At 44.0% G+C, this 19,092-nt stretch overlaps 1 protein-coding gene and 1 long non-coding RNA gene across 15 annotated transcripts in view; one reads left to right on the top strand and one right to left on the bottom strand.

The window, feature by feature from the left end:
- Cc2d2a (coiled-coil and C2 domain containing 2A) overlaps positions 1 to 17,620 on the bottom strand; it is a 99,100-nt gene extending 81,480 nt beyond the window's left edge. For 9 of the 12 annotated variants that reach the window (XM_048784209.1, XM_048784211.1, XM_048784214.1 and 6 more), the window contains exons 1-4: positions 17,440 to 17,620; positions 13,730 to 13,786; positions 11,409 to 11,489; positions 9,456 to 9,579 (exon numbers count right to left, since the gene is read on the bottom strand). In XM_048784209.1, the coding sequence (XP_048640166.1) occupies positions 9,456 to 9,579; positions 11,409 to 11,489; positions 13,730 to 13,768 (244 nt within the window). In that variant the 5' untranslated portion in view covers positions 13,769 to 13,786; positions 17,440 to 17,620. Of the gene's footprint in view, positions 1 to 9,455; positions 9,580 to 9,915; positions 10,101 to 10,874; positions 11,013 to 11,408; positions 11,490 to 13,729; positions 13,787 to 17,439 lie in introns of those variants that run through there. The other 3 variants (XM_048784215.1, XM_048784216.1, XM_048784218.1) reach the window with 3 other exon arrangements.
- LOC125610935 lies at positions 11,000 to 17,428 on the top strand. Of its 3 annotated transcripts, XR_007341027.1 has the most exons (5): positions 11,000 to 11,214; positions 11,777 to 12,022; positions 12,123 to 12,187; positions 12,504 to 12,575; positions 13,783 to 17,428. It is a non-coding gene; the product is annotated as an uncharacterized LOC125610935 (long non-coding RNA). The 3 variants fall into 3 exon arrangements; XR_007341026.1 differs by having other exon boundaries at positions 12,123 to 12,575; XR_007341025.1 differs by having other exon boundaries at positions 12,123 to 17,428.
- Positions 17,621 to 19,092: the final 1,472 nt, after the last annotated feature.

The following is a 19,092-nucleotide window of genomic DNA, read 5'->3' as shown; positions in this document are numbered from 1 at the left end:
GGGAGAGAGAGAGAGAGAGAGAGAGAGAGAGAGAGAGAGAGAGAGAGAGAGAGAAGAAAGAATGAAGGAATAAGGGCAAGGAGGTCCGTCAGGAGGCTGTTGCCTTGTTCTAGATGAGAGACAGAGTGGTTTGGACCAGGGTGGCAGTTAGTGGTGGAGGTAGTGAGAGAGGGTCCTACTTTAGATTTATTCTGAAAGTGGAGCACTGCTGTCATGGCTTGGATATGAGCTGTCCCCCACAAGCTGTGTTAATGCAAGAATCGTCAGAGGTGACTGATTAGATGAGGACAGCTGTAACCCAGTCAGACCACCCCATTGGAATGGACCAAGAGCGTGGCTGGAGGAAGCAGGTCCCTGGGGGTGTTCCCTTAAGGGTCCATCTTTCCTGTAGCCCCTGCTCCTTTCTTTCTCTGTCCCCTGGCTCCATGGACTGAGGAGCTTTCCTCCGCTGCGCCCTTCTGCCAAGATGTTCTGCCTCACCCTGGGCCCAGGGCAATGGAATCAACCAACCATGGTCTAAATCTCTGAAATCATAGCCCCAAATAAACTTTTCCTCCACTGAGTTGTTCTTGTCAGGCATTTTGGTCACAGGAATGAAAAGCAGACAGGTGTTGGTGGTGATTTGATGTGGGCAGATAAAAGGACAGGAGTCAAGGATGATTCTTGAGCTTTTGGCCCAAGCAATAGAAAAATGAAATATTCATTTAGTAAGGTGGAGAAGTTGTAGCAGGAACAAATTTGTGTTGGGAGAAGGAAATCAGAAGCTCAGATTCAGCTGAGTCAAATTTGAGTCATCTCTAATTAGATGACAGACCTAACTATGTTAAGAGCTAAAACAATAACCTTCTAGAAAAAAACATAGGGGAAAAAAAATCATGACCTTAGGTTATGCAAAGAATTTTAGCTACAACCCAAAAGCATGATGTATAATAAAAAATAAATTTGAGTTTATCTAAGTTAAAAACATTTGTACTTCAAAAACACTATTGAAAAAGGGAAGACAAACCATTGACTCAGAGAAAATATTTGCAAACTATTTACCTGATTAAGTACATGTATCGAGAATATATAAAGAACTCTTTACAGCTTTATAGTATAACAAACAAAAAAGTTTAGATAGAAGTTTTATTAAAAAGATAAACAGTCAACAATAATATCAAGAATACTCAAAATCATTGATCATTAGGGAAATGCAAGTTAAAAGCACAAGAAATAACACTATGTAGCTACTCAAAAGCTGGACAGTGGTGCCTCCTTACCTGCAGCTATGTGTGGCCAATCACAGTCCAGAATTATTAAATGGAAAATTTAAGATATAAATTTTAAGATATATAAATTGTGCACTGTTTTGAATAGTGGGATAAAAATCTAACGCCATCCAGCTCCCTCCTGCCCAAGCCATGAATCATCCCTTTGCCTAGTGTATCTGGGCTATATACACTACCAGCCTGTTAAGCTTTAAACTTGGTAACCATCTGGGTTGTCCAATTAACTGCCATGGCATTGCAGTGCTTGTGCTCAAGTGACCCTTCTTGTACTTAACAGTGACCCCAAAGTACAAGAGTGGTGATGCTGGCAATTCAGACTTGCTGAAGAGAAGCTGGGAAATACTTCTGTTAAGTGCCAAAGGTGAAAGTTCTGACTTAATAAGGAAAGAAAAAAATCATATGCTGAGTTTGCTGAGACCTACAGAAAAATAAGATATTTTGAGAGGGAGGGAATTTTCATACCTTTTATTATAGAATAGTAACATTGTTTGTTTTATTATTAGTTATTGTGAATCTCTTGTTGTGCCTAATTTACAAATTAAACTTATTTATGGGTAGTCATGTATAGGAAAGAACAGTGTAGAGTTCAGTACGATCTGCAGTTTCAGGCATCCATTGGGGGTCTTGGAACATGACAAGGGACCATGTAGTTAAAGTTAGATGATACCAAGTGTGGAACAGGATGCAGAGACACTGGAATATGCTGTTGGTGAGAAAGTAAAATGAAGCAGCCACTTGGGAAAATGGATTGACCATTTCTTAAAAAAATTAAACACAAATTTATCACATGACCCAGGGTCTACCACTAGGAATCTTCCCAAGATAAAGGAAAACATAAGGCTATACAAAGACAAGCTGCACGTGTTCATAGTGACACTACTTATAATAGCACCAAAATGAACATAATCCAAATGTTCATTAATAGGTGAGTACATAAACAAAATGTGTTATTTTCTTAAGATGGAATACAGTGCAGCAATAAAAAGGAATGAAATGTGGACACATGCCACATTTATGAATCACCACCAAATTATTTTAAGTAAAAAAGCCAGATGCAAATTGCTGCATAACATATGATTGCATTTACATGTAATGTCCAGAAAGGGCATTTTTAGGGATAGAAAACAAATCAGTGTTTGTCTAAGGCTAGGGGTTGGATTGGAGATTGTACAAGGGAACTTTTGGGGCTAACAAAATTGCATTGTAATGCTATGGCCAAAGCCTATACATTTACAAACAATCACTAAAGTGTGCACTCACACTAGTGAATTTTATGATGTATAAGGCTACCTCAATCAGGCTATTAAAAGCATGAATTATCTAATTAGATATGCAAAGTAGATGTTGCATATTTATGCTAGAAAAGGTGCAGGCTGGAAAAATTTGGGGCTGGTCAGTGTACAGAAAGAATTTTAAGTCTTGCTATGACAACGTGTTGATAAAGAGGCCACACCCTGAGCCTGCAGTGCTCCATCACTGAGTGGGGGGATGTGAGCAAGACCCACCCATAGTGAGAGGGAGGAAGAGAGAACACCAGGTGGGTGCAGCCCTTGAAGCAAAGTAAAAAGCCAGGAGCAGTAGAGAGCTGCTTCTGTTGGGGCTGGAAACTAAGGTAGATCAGGACCAAGAGCTGACTGTGGAATTCAGCAAGTGGGCAATTCACTGGTGACCTTGACAAGAACATTTTTGGTGCATGAGTGGGGATGTTTTAGATTGGAGTGCATTCAAGAAAGGGTTGGAGACAAAAATGGGAAATGATGAGTCTAGAGACATTTTGATTTGAAGAAAGTTTTTTTTTTTTTTTTTGAAAGGAGGCCAGGGAATTGAAGTTATGACTAGAGTGAAATGTAAGTCATATTTTTCCTTGTAACTAAAGATACTAGGCAATGTTTATTCACACATGCGTTGGTTAACTGTGATGTTTCCTGCATCCCTCGTGGGCATCCTCTGTCTAGAATGCTCTTCCCGTTCTCTAGCTGCTGAACTCCAGGGCAACTCCCAGGACCCAGCAACTCAGGCTGTTCTCCTGGACTCTCACAGTGTACTTCACTACATTTGTGTGTTGGGTCAGCCTCTCCAGGTGTTGATGACTTTTAGTAAGCAAACTAAGTCAATTATTCATTTCATTTACATCAAATTTCACTGGATTCTGAACTTTCTTTTCAACCAATACTGAGAAATTGGCTCTGAAAAGATACTTTAATCAGAGACACTAACAGGAATAAATGGAAAACAGATGTTAGTAATGAAGAAATTTATGTTCATAAGAAACTACTTAGCGTTTGATGGTTATTCCCTTAAGAGATGGTACAAGATGGAACTGTGAGGGAATGTGTATACTCGTAAACTAGATGTTTATTTGATTTGGAACTAGGACATGTTTAGTGAGAGGCTTTTATTTGGATGCTATGACTTTATATGTGTTTGGTTAGAAAACGAGAAGCCAAAGCTTCCACAGCAGAGCTCTGTGCTGTTGTTCAGCGGGGAGATGATACCTCTGGGCATGAGTCTGGTGCCATGTGGGAGAACACATGGTCAGTGATACTGGCCTTTCAGTTTCTGAATGCAGCCTGACCCTGACAATACTGGACCTGTAGCAATGCCATAGTGTGACAGACAGGCACAAATTCAAGGTGAGCAGCTGGGCTGGTTGTGTTGAGGGGCAGCCCAGATCCAAGATAGGTTTGGGAAGTAAAGAGTCAAAGGAGGAAACAAACCTTTGGATCCAGGTGGCGACTTGGTTGTAAGGGCACGCTGTTCAGGGTGGCAAGTTCACACGCCTGAACCAGGGCAGGGCCTGGGGCAAAGAGCAGAGGGCCCGGCTTGAGACTGAGCTCACCCAGCATGTACTGTGCAGCGCCATCTGCACATCAGTGCTGTGCCAGGCAGAGTTGAAAGGCAGTCTCTGGCCTCTAGGGCTTCAGGTCTGGTGGTGGTGGTGGGACAGGGCTGGGCACGGATCTCAAGATGACTTCAGATACTCACATAGCCCAAGGGGCATGGGAGCACAGGGCCTGCTGGGCCCCCCAGGAATAAGGCATGCTTTCCAAAGGGACAGCATGTTTTCTTTGATTTATTTAAGAGGAGTAGCTAGGATAAGACAAAAAAATAAAAAAATTAAAAAAAAAAACAAAAAAACATTAGAGATGGGGCAATTCTAGGGAAGCAAAGAGCAATAATCTGCCTGAGTGCCAATCTTTTGGAGAAAAATGAAGGATAGTCAGATTGACAATCTTGTGAAACTTCTTACCTGAATTATGTCTCATACTGAGTCTCCTTCGGGTCGCTGAGAACCACATTGTATCATTTGCCATTGTGTCTTTTGTGGGTACGATCAACCAGGGTTAAATCTGTCAGTCTAGAATGACCCTGCATTGCACCAAGCAAGAACGTGGGCTCTGGAGGTCAACAGATCTGGGCTTGGATTTTAATCCACCACTTCTAGCTGTTGACGGTCTCTGGACCCTCATCACCTAAACTATAAAACAATGCCTAAGAACAGGAGTGTTCTGATAATTAATAGCAAAGTACATGTGAAGACCTGAGCAGGGTGCCTGCCAGACGGCTGCCTAGCTCAGAAGGCGGTCTTAAGTTCTCAAGAGTCCAAGGCTATCAGATTGATCTGTGCATCTATCTGTCTGCCTGCCTATCTATTGGTCTGTTTATCCCCTAACGCCCTTTCTCAGTAGTATAAGTCTCAGATAAATTAGAGTTCCATACCTTTCTCAGTATTTTGAATATAAACTCTCTTGTTAGGACTGGGGGAGCACTAAATTTGGAGTTTTATCTAGAAAATGTAGGCAACAGTGTTTATGGATTGTTATGAGAAAAAGCCTCATGATTCATTTATAGACTCTTAGCTCCAGCCCAGGGAAGCAAGCCTTTCCTGGCAGGTTCACTGGCAAACATGCAACTTCCCCTGAACATAAAATAGAGGAGGAGTGCCGGAAGGTTTGACATATATGGAATCAACTGATGCAATACATATATTTTCAGAATTCACATCAAGACCACATGATGATTCCAACTGGTGCAGAAAAAAATATCACTGGACAAACCTCAGCAGTTTTTCATGATGAAAACGTTCAATAAACTAGAACTAGAAGGGAGCTACCTTAGTATAATAAAGGGACCATGAAGATCATACAGCTGAGATCACACAGTCAATGAAAAACTGAAAACTTTTCTTCTGAGGTCAGAAACACGGCAAAGATAACTGCCCTCACCACGTCTATTCAACATAGAATTGGAAGTCTTACCCAGAGTAATGAGGCAAGACAAAACTCAGTCACCCACGCCAGAGAGGAAGAGGTAAAATTATCTCTGCACACAGATGACATAATCTTATATATAGAAACTCTTAAAAGAATCCACAAAAAAACCTTGTTACTGTTAGAACTAATGCATGAATTGAACAAAGTTGCAGGATACAAAGTTAACACATAAAAATCAGTTGCATTTGTGTATACCAACAATAAACAACCCCAAAATGAAAATAAGAAGATAATTCCATTTACAATAAAATAAAAATAATACTTTGGAGTAAACTGCTAAGAAGGTGAAGGACTTGTTCACTGAAAACTTTAAAACTTTGCTGAAATAAATTAAAGAAGACAGACAAATGGAAACACATTGCACATTTATGGGTCAGAGTACTTAATGTTGTTAAGATGTCAATACTACCAAAACAATGCAATCACTATCAAAATCACAATGGCATTTCTTTTGCAGAAATAGAAAAATCTATCCTGAAGTTTTTAAGAAATAGAAGGGATCTTAAATAGCTAAAACAATTTCAAAAAAGAACAAAGTTGTAGGTTTCGCACACCTTGATTTTAAGGCATATTACAAAACTACAGTAATCAAAACAGTGTGGCACTAGCAAAAGACAGACATAAGACCAGTGGAATGGAATGGAAAGCCCAGGCATAAACCCTTGAATGTATGGTCAGCTTATCCTCAACAATGGTGCCAAGATCACTCAATGGGGAAAGGACAGTGTTCAACAATGCCTATCCACATGCAAAATAAGTTTTTTTTACCTTATACCATATACAAAAATTAATGAAAAGTAGATAAGGGCCCAAATATAAGACATACAACTATAAAACTACTAAAAGAAGACGTAAGGGAAAAGCGTCACGTTATTGAATTTGACAATGACTTCAATATGACATCAAAAGTACAAGCAACCAAAGCAAAAATGGATAAGAGATCTGCATCAAACTAAATGCTTCCGTGCTTCAAAGATGACACAATCAAAGAGTCCTGGACACAAGGAGACAGAGTCCTGCTCTCAGGGAGTTTCATTTCAGCGGAGCAGATAACCAGCACACAAGAAGCTCACTGGAGCCTCCCGGGAGGGGGTGTGCTCACCAGAGGAAAACAGAGCAGGTGAGAGGACAGAGTCTGTATGACCGGGTGGGAAAGGGCTAGTCTAGATGGGAGGTCAGGGCAGCCTTCTCCAGCGCCTGCCTCTCCCCAGCCACCAGCTCCCTACGTCAGTATGTCCATGTCCACTGGATGTCCAGCAGGCATCTCAAACCTTGCATGTGCATTTCTGACTTCTATCCCCACATCTGTCCTTCCTTTTATAAGTGGTAACTCCATTTCCCACTTGCTCAAGTCAAAAACTATCAGGTCATCCTTCCTTTCACAGCTCTTGTTCAGTGTAGGGCCAACCCGATAGGCTCTACCTTCCAAATACCCAGCTTCCCCCACTTCCTTTGCCCCTTCCACAAGCGGCCCAGATGCTTTCCCCACACCTCCCACCTGGATCTTTGCTGTTGGCCACTCTCCGTCTCTGTCTTCCCTTGCTCCTTCCAAACTCTATTCTTACCACAGCAACTTTCAACCTTGGTTCTGATCAAATTAGTCCTCTGCTCAAACCCCCCAGCAACTCTCATCTACTTGTATTAAAAGTCCAAGGACCCACAGGACTGGGTACAAGTCCCCTCCTCCTTTGTTCCTTGCTCACTCTCCTTCAACATTCCCTGTCTCCTGGATGTTCCTGAAACACACCAGGCACACTCTTGCTTTATGGCCACTCCTGGACCATCCTCCCCACAGGATCTCTCATTTAATTTTATAAGTAGCCATTCTTCTCTCATTCCCACCCGAGTCCTGGCCAGCTTATTCTGTACCTTTCTCCAGAGCATGCCTCATCAGCTGCAATGATATATTTATCTCACTCATTTCAATTGTGATCTCTCTTTCCCTCCAATGGGACAAAATCTCTGTAGGTGTTGAGACATGCTGCTTATATTTTACAAACAAACTGAAGTTTAGGGAGGAATCTTGGCTGAGTGAGTAAGACAGGTACCCACTTTGAGGCCAAAGCCACTGGACTTAACTGCTGCATCATGACTGCCGTTCACTCAGCTGTGTGATAAACACATGGAGAACTTCCCTTATGCTGGAACCAAAGCTCAGAAGTTAGGCTTCTTATCTGTCAAGTGCTCCGCTCCTCCCTCCTAGGATATTCTCTCTGCAGCTGAGTCCACCAGTGCTTCCAAGTCAGCAAGAGCTTTCAGCCATATTCAGGGCTTTCTAGATACCAACTGGTCAGGTCCTGACTCAAGTAGGTGTGTCTCAAGTGAAACTCCATACCTTGCCATTCTCCAAATCAGAAAAAGGCTTTGAATTTTGACTAATGTATGGATTGATTTTCTTCTTCTAAGACACTTCATTACTCTTTATCTCATGCCCCATAATATTTAGAGCATTATATCCTTTTATTGATTTAATCTTCACAATCACTCACATGATCATAGTGAAGAGTTTGTCCCTCTCTGTCTCTCCTGCTTTTTTTGGTGCTGGGAATTGACAGAGGTGCTCTATCACTGAACCACATCCCCAGCCCTTAGACAGAGTCTCACTAAGTTGCCCGGGCCAGCCTCAGATTTGCAATCCTCCTGCCTTGACCTCCCAAGTCGCTGGGATTATAGGCATGTACCACAGCACCCACCTCCCCGTTTTAGAAATAAGAATCTAACTTTTCATAACAGTAAAGCCTTTATTACTGGCCACCTCAATAACTACTTAATGTCCAATAGCTATGTTAAGGACTGAATTATATCTCCCTCAAATTTTTATGTTGAGGCCCTTACCCCCACAGTGATTGTATTTGGAGATATGCTTATAGGAGGTAATTAAAGTCAAATGAGCTCATAAGGGTGGGGCTCTGGTATGACCGGATTGGAGTTCTCATGAGACTAAAAGCTAACCCCTGCATTGTGATACATGTCTAAAGAAGAGGGTTTGTCAGCCCAGAGCAAGATGGTGACCATTGCTCATTGGAAACTGGCCCTGTTGGCATCAGGATCTTAGAGTTCCAACTTCCAGAACTATGAGAAAATATATTTTTATAGTTTAAACCACCTGTCTATGATATAGACTGCCATGTAGGGTCTCCCAAAAAGAGACCAAACTGAGACACTTGTAATCTTCAATAAGGAACAATTTTGAGCATTTAGAAAAAGAAACAGCTCTATGGGATAAATTCTGGTTCTGCTTTTACTAATACCTAACAGCTCTCATGGTATCATTGCTTTCAGATTAAAACCACATTTTTCTTAGGGTTGGATTTCAGACCAATTTACTCCCAAACCCTCTAATTTCCAAGTTACTTTATTCCCCAGCTCTGCCACAGTGAAATAGTGTAGCAATTATGTAACGATCAAAAAGTATACCATACTTCTCCTCCTGTCTAATCCACTTTTCATGAAAAGCAAGAGGGAAGGGCAATCACTTTCCCTATAATGAGCAGATAATGTTCCCTGCACAAGAGGAGCAAATACTGTAATATACAGGCCAAGGTTCTTAGAAGGGGAAGGGCAAGTATGCAGGGGATGAGTGTAGGTCACTGAGGGCTCGGCTCTTCCCTCCTTTCTTCCAACATTCCATCATGTTCCACGTGCTTGACGTATATGTCTCCCTGTGTCGCCCTCCTTTGAATGTCTACATATTTTATTATCTGCACCATGGCTATTTGCATCAATGCTTCCTAACTTACCTGCTGATAGAAACATGTCTCCAAGCTTGTGTGTCCTGTCTCCTAGACAAATGCTGACCTGCAAAATGACCCACAGACTTGTGGCAAAGTGGGCTGGACAGGCAGTGACTGTGCATCTCCAGGAGGCAATTAAAAAGTCCCAGCTGAATGGATGGAGAAGGGGAAGCACTTACTGCGTGGGCCCCGCCGGGCTGGCATGCTCAGAAGGCCAGTCTCGGGTTCTTCCTGCCTGGGCTTCTGCTGGGAGTCAACATGGGATTTTTCTGACACCATTTCTTGGGGGCCAGCAGTTGATAACTGTGAACAGAAGAGCAGAGGTTCAGTGATGCCCAGGACTTTTGTTGGCTTAGTTCCTCGCTTGGGATGCCATGGGTTACCAGTGAGGTGATGGGCCTTAGTGACTATTCAGACCTGACCCCCAAGGCACTGTGCACCCCCACCCCCAAAGAAGCAGCATCAGCCCTGAGTTTTTCCAGGAGGTATTTTATAAATTACCAGGGTATCCCCAAATAAGATGATTATTTTCACCTTTTCTAGGCAAAATGCATAGAACTCTGCAGAAAATCACAATCAAACAATCCACTCCCCACTTCAAACAGATTAGAAACAGCTGCTAAAGTGTCACTGGCTAACCTGTGGCAAATCTTGAGTCCCCACTTTGGGTGCCCCCAGAATAGCCTCCTTTGTCTTCCCCAAACTCCCCGGGGGAGGAGAACAAGTAAGCAGAGTTGGCAATGTTGCCTCTGTGGCCTGACAAGCCAGGGCTTGCCACCAGACAGCCTGGCTGTGGACTTTGGGCAAAAGCATGGCTTTCTCATCTGTAAAAGAAGGAAAATGTCACCGTGTGGGAGGCATTGAACAAAGCACAGCAGTTCCGACTTAAATAGATGACCCGGGGTGGACCCGAGGCTTCTTAAGGAAGCCCTCATTCAGGGCTGTGGTATGGGTTAAATTCAAGGTATCGCACCTACAAAGCCGGAAGCCTGGCATGTCAGTGCGGGGCAGGCGAGGGCTGGCAGATGCCCCTCTCCATCCCTGCCCCTTCCTCCTGCTCAGTGGGCAGCCTAAGCCCTGCTGGGTCAAGCTCCCTGTGCCTCTGACTCTACGGCAAAGACTTGAACTCTGCTCATCTGCCACCTCGGTGTAAGGGACAGAGCAGCAGGCTCAATCCACAGGAAAGGGTTAAAGCTCCAGGGTGCAGATCTGGCTGAAAGTCTCCCAGGTCCCCAAGAGTGGCCAGAGACTGGCCAGAGACTGGCCACGTGGGCTGGGCATCTCCTCTCCGCCGGCCCCTGTAGGGCTCATCCCAGCCTGCAGGAAAGGGCAGGCGGCGCCAGAGTGGTGTGCGGGGTGTGGGGGAGCCAGGGGGGAGCCTTCTTCCCTGACTTAGCTCTCCCAGTGCCTCCCACCTCCCCTGTCCATCCCTCTTTGGGCAGCACCATCACGTGATTCCTGGCTCAAAATGGCGCTCCCCTTCCCTCCCTCCCAGGCTGGCTTCTCCATTGTTCCAGGCTAGTGTCTCATCCACAATAGCCCTTTCCCTACTGCCCTTCTCAGAGGAGGGCAGCGCCTTACCAAGGGAATTGATTTACCTGGAAAAGGCTTATCTTGCTTGGGGATGCTCCCAGCCTAAGAAGGGAACTCCTGCAGAGAGGTGGGGGAGGGACAGCCAGCAGGCGGAGAGACAGGAATCGGCCTCTGGCTCAGACTGAAGCAGAATTCGGGCTTGGAGTTGGAAAAAGAGGGAGTTCCCAGAGATCTGTAATCCTGCACTGCCATCTACCGCCTGTGCTGGTTTATGGCCTTCAGCAACAACACTAACATGATGGGCTGCTTCCCTGTTTCTAGACTTCTCTCTCAGGAGATTGGAGGAAACTTACAGGGAAAATCTCCGAGTATGGACCATGTCCTGATTATGAGGATCACCCATCTGTAAGTTTCCTGCCAGGGTCCTGTACACTGGACAATCTATTTGCATCCCTGTCTCACTGTTCTCCAGAGTGGGCCCCAAATTGGTACCCCAAAAGGGACACCTTTCCTGGGAAGATTCTGTGGCCCCCTGGTGGGGCCCAGGCAGGTTGATCAAGGGCACCAACATGCAGACAGGGCTTCTCTTCACTTCCTACCCGTTTCTTTCTTGGTCTTTGACCCTTTGGGTTCTTCTTCCGACTTCCCACATCCACATCCTCCTCATTTGCAGTGAGCTCCTTTGTTAAAATGCAAAGGGAAGAGAAGGAGAGTGTTAAGAGAGGGAAAGAGGGGTGTGCTTTTCAAATCATGGTCTTGACCTTGGGCCTCCATCCACTCACGTTCAATGTGAGGGAGGAACGGTTAACAATCTAAGTAGCCAACACTGTCCACCCTTCACCAGAGACCTGTCTTGAAAGTTTGTATCCAAACTGAGTGATTGTGAATGAGGTGGTGTAGGGTTTTCCATGGTCACAGGCCCCCATTCATGCTTATTAACGTTTATTGAGCACTTATTGTGTTCCAGGTCCTGGCAGCACAGAGAAGAAAACACGCTTCCCACTTTAAAAATTCACATTCTAAGAAAGATGACAAAGGAATCTGCCAGGAAGGATGGAGACCCATAGCCCAGGACAGACGTGAGAGTCTCATGGGTTGGTTTTTCTGCTTCCCAACTTCACCAGCACGTGGGGAGAAGTAAAAATGTAGTAAATCATTATAAAAGCCCCAAGTTAGAGGATATTTTGGCAGAGCTCTTTGAAAAGGGAATATGGTAAATGTCATTCTCTTTTTTTGCACATTATGCTTTCTGAGGTTTTAGACATCAGGTGTTCAACTGGAAGCTCTAAAGTGCTTTTCCTGTTCTATTCTAGAGTTTGGCAGACTGGAGCATAAGTGAACAAGAAGCTGCAAGACAGTCCTAGAACCTCTCTTCCTGGTACCCCAACTTATGAATCTTCGCTTTCTAAAGTTGGGAAATGTTTTGTTTTTGTACTGGGACAAAGTTGCAACACACAACCTGGATTTTAATGATATGATATAAGGTCTCAAATTTCACTGGGCCAGGCCCCAGTGACTCCTCACTTCCCTTGGCTCTTGGGGTCAGGGAAGGTGTGGACTTCAGTTACAGAGAACAGAGCTGAGACCCCCACAGAGAATGGGCTAGGTTGGGGCTTTCCTTAGTGCATGTGACGGATCTCTCTTCCTCAAGTTCTGTGTAGAGGCCTTACCTCTTTCTGTCCTCCTTTCCTCAGGGCTCACCAGATGGGGAGTATTCTTAGCTCCATGATTCACCCGTTTGATTGTAAGGTGGTGATAACATCAAGGTGTGTAAGTATGGTTTTAGATTCAATTCTAAATTTTTATTGGCCGAGAACGGACTTGTGAGAAATCTAGGTCATCTTTCCCTTTCTAATGTTTTAATCCTTGACCAAATGACAAACTGTCCATAGGACTTCTAGTAAGATGAAATGTGGGTCACTGCTTTATCCCCAGGGACAAAAGGCAGAGAATATATTTGTTGTACACATGAAGAAACTTATGTGGTTGGTTCGTGCTTGATATTTTGCTTAAAGTCAATCTGCAAGGTTTTCTATTGAGCTCCCTCGTGTGTTTTAATGCACTGCACAGGGGACAGCACACTGTCTGCATTTCTGTCTCTGTGGTCTCGAGATGGTGAGCCCCTCAGCCAGTGGAGAAATAAGGACACAGGAATACTGTCTTTCCGTTTAGTGGTCTACTGTGTACACAGCTTTCCTTCTCTGGTCTTGGCAGTTTGTTTTTGTACACCACGAGTCAGAAATTGCAAGACTCCTGGGATAGTTTTATTAGCATTATGATCTATCACTGTTACCTTCATTCTGAATTCTTAAGGAAATCAAGGTGCTTCAGGCAGAGCTGGGCCCCGGAAACAGGTAGTAAGTTAAGCTGTGGTGGATTGGAATTCATGAAATGATGTCAAATTAATTTCAGAGTGTTCAGGCGGAGGTAAGACCCGGAGTGCCCACAGGGACGCTGGCCTCACATCTACCCACCTCTGCACTTCATGCCTGTGTGTTCAATTAAACTAAATTCAGTCTGAGGACACCTGCGTACTTTGAGTCCCTACTTGACAAACTACAACCCACCTTAGCATGTAAACTAATTGAAAGCCTCGGTACTTTTGTAACAACCATCATGGCAGCTAAGCTCAGGTGATCAGACCATGTTCACCTAAGGCACCTGAGCTGTGACGAGTCAAGCTGTTCCCAAGCTTTGCTTCCATTTTCTGTCCTTACATGCTGCCTGCCCACGTGTACAGGGGGCTCTCTGAACCTCCTCTGGTTCTGAGGTTGTTCTACTCATGAATTGTTCTTTGTTCAAACTCAGTTAAATTTAATTTATCTAAGGCTTTTCTTCTAACACATGTGATAAATGCTTGTTATCGGCCTTAACTTCCTCATACAAAACATCCCAAGGGGCCCTGTAAGTAATGACTTACCTCTGAAATTATTTTTATTTTTTCTTCCCTGGAATTCATTTTGTCTGTGATAGATCTCTGAAGAGAAAGAACAATGAAGAAGTCAGGCATTTTGAAGTCAATGACATATTGTTCTTAACATCAATGCATATGCATTAGACCTTAGGCGGAGAAGAATTTCTGTCCACCGGATACTTGCAGATTCCAGGACTGGTGGAAAGAAGCACCAGAGGAGAAGGGGGATGCCAGACTCCCCTGCCCCCATGACCCTGGCTCAGGGCACACAGTCTTGAAGTCAGATGACCTTGGTTGGAATCCAGCTCTGGAAGGACAACATCACACCTTCTCTCCCTTACACCTTCACCTTTCTATCCCTGCTCACCCTCTGCCCTTGATCTTGGTTCTCATTTTCCTAAGCAAAGAGATGAGATCAGGGAGGGACCCAAATCCGCCTGTTATTACCCACCATGAGAATCAGGTTAGCATCTGCCTATCACCACTAGAATGTGTTTGTAACCAGCCAGAAACAGTATTTTCTTCATTATTTACACCCAGAGCCTTGGACCACAGCACACGCACAGACCTCAGTTTATATTTATCTGATGAATGCCTAAGTTACTACTGATTGGCTGCCTCTTCATGGCCATGTTCTGGAACCCTTTAGAGCTTTCCTCTTGGTGCTATGAGAGAACACGTGGAGGAACACCAAGCTCAGGCCTAATATCCCGGAATCTTCCCAGGACTTGGTCAGGTAAGCAGCTTGTCTGAGGTGTTCAAGGTCTCCCGGACCCTCCCGAGGAATTAGCATGGAAAAGGGAAAGGATCTGAAATTCTGTTGTCTTCTACACAGACTCCTCACAAGGTATAAAAAGCAGAAGGGAGAAAGGGGAAATACCGGGGAATGATATTGGCCAAATTATATTGTTACAAATAGGCAACGACAAACCTCACCATTATGTTCAACTATGATGCACCGATAAGAAAACCAGAAGAGAAATGAGAAACTAGATCAGGGGGAAAAAAAAAAGTTGAGAGGGTAATCAATAGCAGATGAACGGGGAATGCTAAAGGAAAAGAAAGCTCTCAATAAACTGCTCTGGTCATTATTAACTGGAAAAGAAAAAAGAACTGTGAAGTATTTTAGCACGTAAAAACTGATTCTCTCTAAATAAATATATTACACATGGAAGAAAGAAATAGATGTGAAAAATGTATCAGGATTGTTTTTTTCTACCCATTCTTTCCTGATCATTACCTTTGAATGTGTTTCTAAGGAAATCAAATGACACCAGAATTTATTTTTCTCATGAACACTGTTGCTAAGAAGAGATAAATCAACACCACTCAACTTTAACATGCCACTTATCATCACTGTTTGCATTGGGCACTTATTAATATATTCTTATTGGCAACATCAATACAGCACCTGTAATTTATTGCACACTTATTTTGTGCTTTCTTTAGATATATGTCCTCTTTATTCCCTACAATAACTCTGCTGGCTTAGTAGTACATGCCCCAATTTATACAAGAGGAAACTAAGACTGATGTGTTTTAGGATTTGCTCAAGGTCATAGTTATTGAATGTCACACTCAGAATTTGATTGGGCAAAGGAGGGGTGGAGAGCATGGGGGCAGGAAAGATGGTGGAATGAGATGGACATCATTACACTAGGTGTGACGCTACATCGTGTACAACCAGAGAAATGGAAAGTTGTGCTGCAGTTGTGTACAATGAATCAAAATGCATTCTGTTGTCATATATACCTAATTACAATAAATAAATAAATAAGAATTTGACCTCAAGAGTGTGATCCAAAATCCTCCCCATTTGCTGCCACCTCTGTCTCACCATTTAATCTTACTTTTGCTATGTTATTAGTAACTACTCTAGGCTAGTCTATTATTCTGGAAATATTTACCATTGAAAGCTGTGAAGCTTTGTACAAGCGATAAAGGGCTTAGGCTATGTTAGGTCAATGATTTATTTCACTCAGTGCAGAAAACCAAACATTTTTCAAGGGAAGTACTAACACCATCATCAGAACAAATGGATGGTCCCTATCAAATGGATGGTCCCTAAGGGTCATCAGCAGACTATAGCTTCATCCTGAGGACCTCTTGGGAATCCTATAGGGGGCAGGGAAAGGAATGACAGCATTGGAAAGAGACAACATTGTATATTATCTGATATAATAATATATTTTCTGATTACAGTGAAACCCTGGGTTTACAGAAAAAGTGAGACCTTTGTAAAAAAATTCTATGTACCTGTGCTCAAATGCGAGCTCTACTGAGCAGCACATGGTCTTAGAGCAATGCTTTTGCTTCTCTCTAGAATTGTGATCCTGCTTCCTCCCTTGAAGGGCGACTGGTTTATAGGGGCTCAGTGATAGATGTCTAGAAAAATGCCTAGCGAGGACCAGGCTCTCTATTTGGGTAGGTTTTAAGAAGAGGTGGTAGGGGGCTATGGCTCAGTGGTAGAGCTCTTGCCTAGTATACTACAAGGCTCTGGGTTCAATTCCCAGCAAATACACAAACACACACGCACACACATGCACACACACACACACAAGTCAGAAAAGGTGATAGTAGAGAAGGGATGTGAAAGAAATAAGTGGGAAGGGAAAAGAGCTTAGGGGACAGAACCCTCTGTCATAAAAAAAGAACTTTGGGGACAGTGAAGAGGACAGGAGATGTCACATGCACCTCTTTTGAATCTATTATCAAGTTCTGTAAGTTATTCCAGCCATGGCTTTATAAAGCATAAAGTTAGTGATAAATAGTTTTGTAGAATCATTTAATCAGATGAATTTAATCTATACTGCATTCAGAGCATGCATGTACCATATGTGTGCTGGGCTGTGTGGCACATGCTAATCCACTGAAGTGCTGGAAGCCCCTCCCTGGCAGGAGCCGGCTCTGCTCCAATGCTTTCAGCCTTCCCACAAACTGCTGAAGGCACTCAGCTCCTTGTGCTTCTTATTACCTGTTTATAGGGCTGTCTTCCCAGCAAACCCCCAGCTTCTGACCCAGTCTAATTCATTTTTGCACACTCTCAACTTAAGCCATGGCTTGGTGCATTGTTGATGCTCCATAAATACTTGAATGAGTGACCTTATAAATGAGCTCTAGGAGATATGTATAGAGCAATATTTCACTCTGCCAGTGAATTTCTTGGCAGAAAATTTTTATAAAAAATGTGATAGCAGACGTGTATTTCCCCGTAGACTTTATTAGCTTTTCCTAGCACCTCTTTGCAACAAAGGGGAACAATCAGTTGAAACCAAGGCCAGGGAATCTTCCTGAGGTCTTTTGGCAGGCACGCAATCCTCAGCCCTGTGGCCGAGTCCTTTCTCGGCCCAATGGCAAGAAAAGTGAAACTGCCCATAACTAGTACTTGAACCAATTTGAACTAAAAGACCCAGAAATGCAAAACCCAGCAAATGTTTTGTACAGTGCTGGTCAGAGAGGATTTCCACTCAGGGATCCACGTGACTGTGATTAACTGGATTTACGTTTCCTGCAAGCCAGACACCAGACAGCACCTCAAAATCAAAGCCGCCCCTGTAATGCTCTACATTCCTATTCCAGAAAGTGCAAAAGCAAGCAGTGACGAGAGCCCCTCCATTTACAATTAATTCAATCCACTCTCCATCTCCCAGTAGCCATGGAGAGACAGAATGCAGAACTCCCAGCCGCAGCCCTGGTCCTGTTAGAAACTGGTTTACCTTAAGCAACTTTACACAAGGCACTTTGCAGATTCTGCTTTCTGGGATGGAAGGCAAGTGGAGGAGATGGCCTGGGTGTGCCGCCAAATCTTCTAGACCAGGAAGGGCCGAGTGTGGGCGAGGCTGGGCTGCTCTGGGAAGCCCGGGAAGCTGCAGCCAGGCCTCAGGAGGAAAACACCAGCTTAGCAACGCGTTCCCAAGGAAGGTCATTGGGCGGCTTTTTTTTTTTTTATTTTAAAGTGACAGTTTACTTCTAGTTGAGGAATCCCAGTGCAGTGGGAATGCAGAGGGGCGCAGCCTACAGTGGGACACAGAGAGATCAAATCAGTGCTGAGGTGACGGAAACCCATGTCTCTAAGAACTCTACCCTTCCTCCTGTCATTTGACTGTCATGCATCATCCCTAAAGGACAGATGATGCTCAGAGCAGGGGCACTAAAAGGCCCCAAAGGGTGTCTGATTCAGAGCAGCAAAATGTTCCTTCCTGGAGGCACTTCAGGGCACCTAAGTGTTGCCCTGGGGGGATTTGGGGCTACCTGGGAAGACTGAATGCAGGAGGGGCTTAATCTCTGCTTATTCTCTGACTACGATTCCTGAAAAGGTGATATACAGGCTATGGCTTAAAAAAAAAAAAAAAAAAAGAAGTGGAAAGCAGACGGAGTAATGGAATAAGCAAATAAGCAGACCAGGGAAAGCCACAGTCCAAGGACACTCCAACACACACATTGACTCTTTTCTCTCTCTCTCTCTTTTTTTTTTTTTTTTTATGCTCTGGCATTTGGGGCCCTGGTCCTGGAGAGATTGATTCCCCCAAGCTAGCTAATTTCTAGAGATAGCAAATTAATTTCCTGAAATAACGCAAACTCTCCTTTGATATACAAACCAACCAATCAAAACCCACACTTCCAACCATTTCTTTTATCGAACATTCATATCAAGCCAATATTCTTCCTGTCCTGTTCACGCCAGGGCTGGGTACAAGCCAACCAGGGACCCCCTCTGCAGTCCAGAGCTCATGGAAATGGTGCCAAACTCACCCAGCCTCTCCACCCTGATCCTGCCACTCCTTCCCAGAAACCCCAGGAAGGCCCTGGGCCATCCTCTGCCCTCTCTCTCTGTCTTAACTTGGTTCTTCCCTATGGCCCTACAGGCATGTGCTGGGGTTTGAACCTGTCCCTCCATCCCAAAGCAGGTGTGGGAAACACAATTGCCCTGTGACCACGTTGGGAGGTGGCACTATTGAGAAACTCTGCCCTCACCCACCCATGGGTGCTTTATGGTGGCAGTGAGCTCCTCAGGGAAGGACGAGTTCACCCCCTCTTCTCTCCCACTCTCATCATCTGTGACACCGCAGCAGGAAGAACTTCATGGGATACCAGCCCTTGATTTGGGCCCTCACAGCCTCCAGACGCGTGAGAAATACATTTCTGTCATAAATTTCCCAGTATGTGGTACTCTGTTGCAGCAGCTCAAAACAAACCAAGACACCACGATGCTCTTCTAGGGATTGGGAGAATACACTGACCATCATTTCCACATCTTACCATCTCTGACTAACAGAAATTCAGAGTATATTTTTTAGCACAGTGTGCATCTATGCGTGACAACTTGCTCATGTGCTGTGTATCTCTGTGTGTGGTGAGTATCTCTGTGT

The sequence above is a fragment of the Marmota marmota genome, unplaced genomic scaffold, assembly GCF_001458135.2.
Source record: "Marmota marmota marmota unplaced genomic scaffold, marMar, whole genome shotgun sequence".
NCBI classification, from domain to species: domain Eukaryota; kingdom Metazoa; phylum Chordata; class Mammalia; order Rodentia; family Sciuridae; genus Marmota; species Marmota marmota.
Note: the sequence above shows the minus strand (reverse complement) of the source record. Positions and strands in the feature narration are given on the sequence as shown.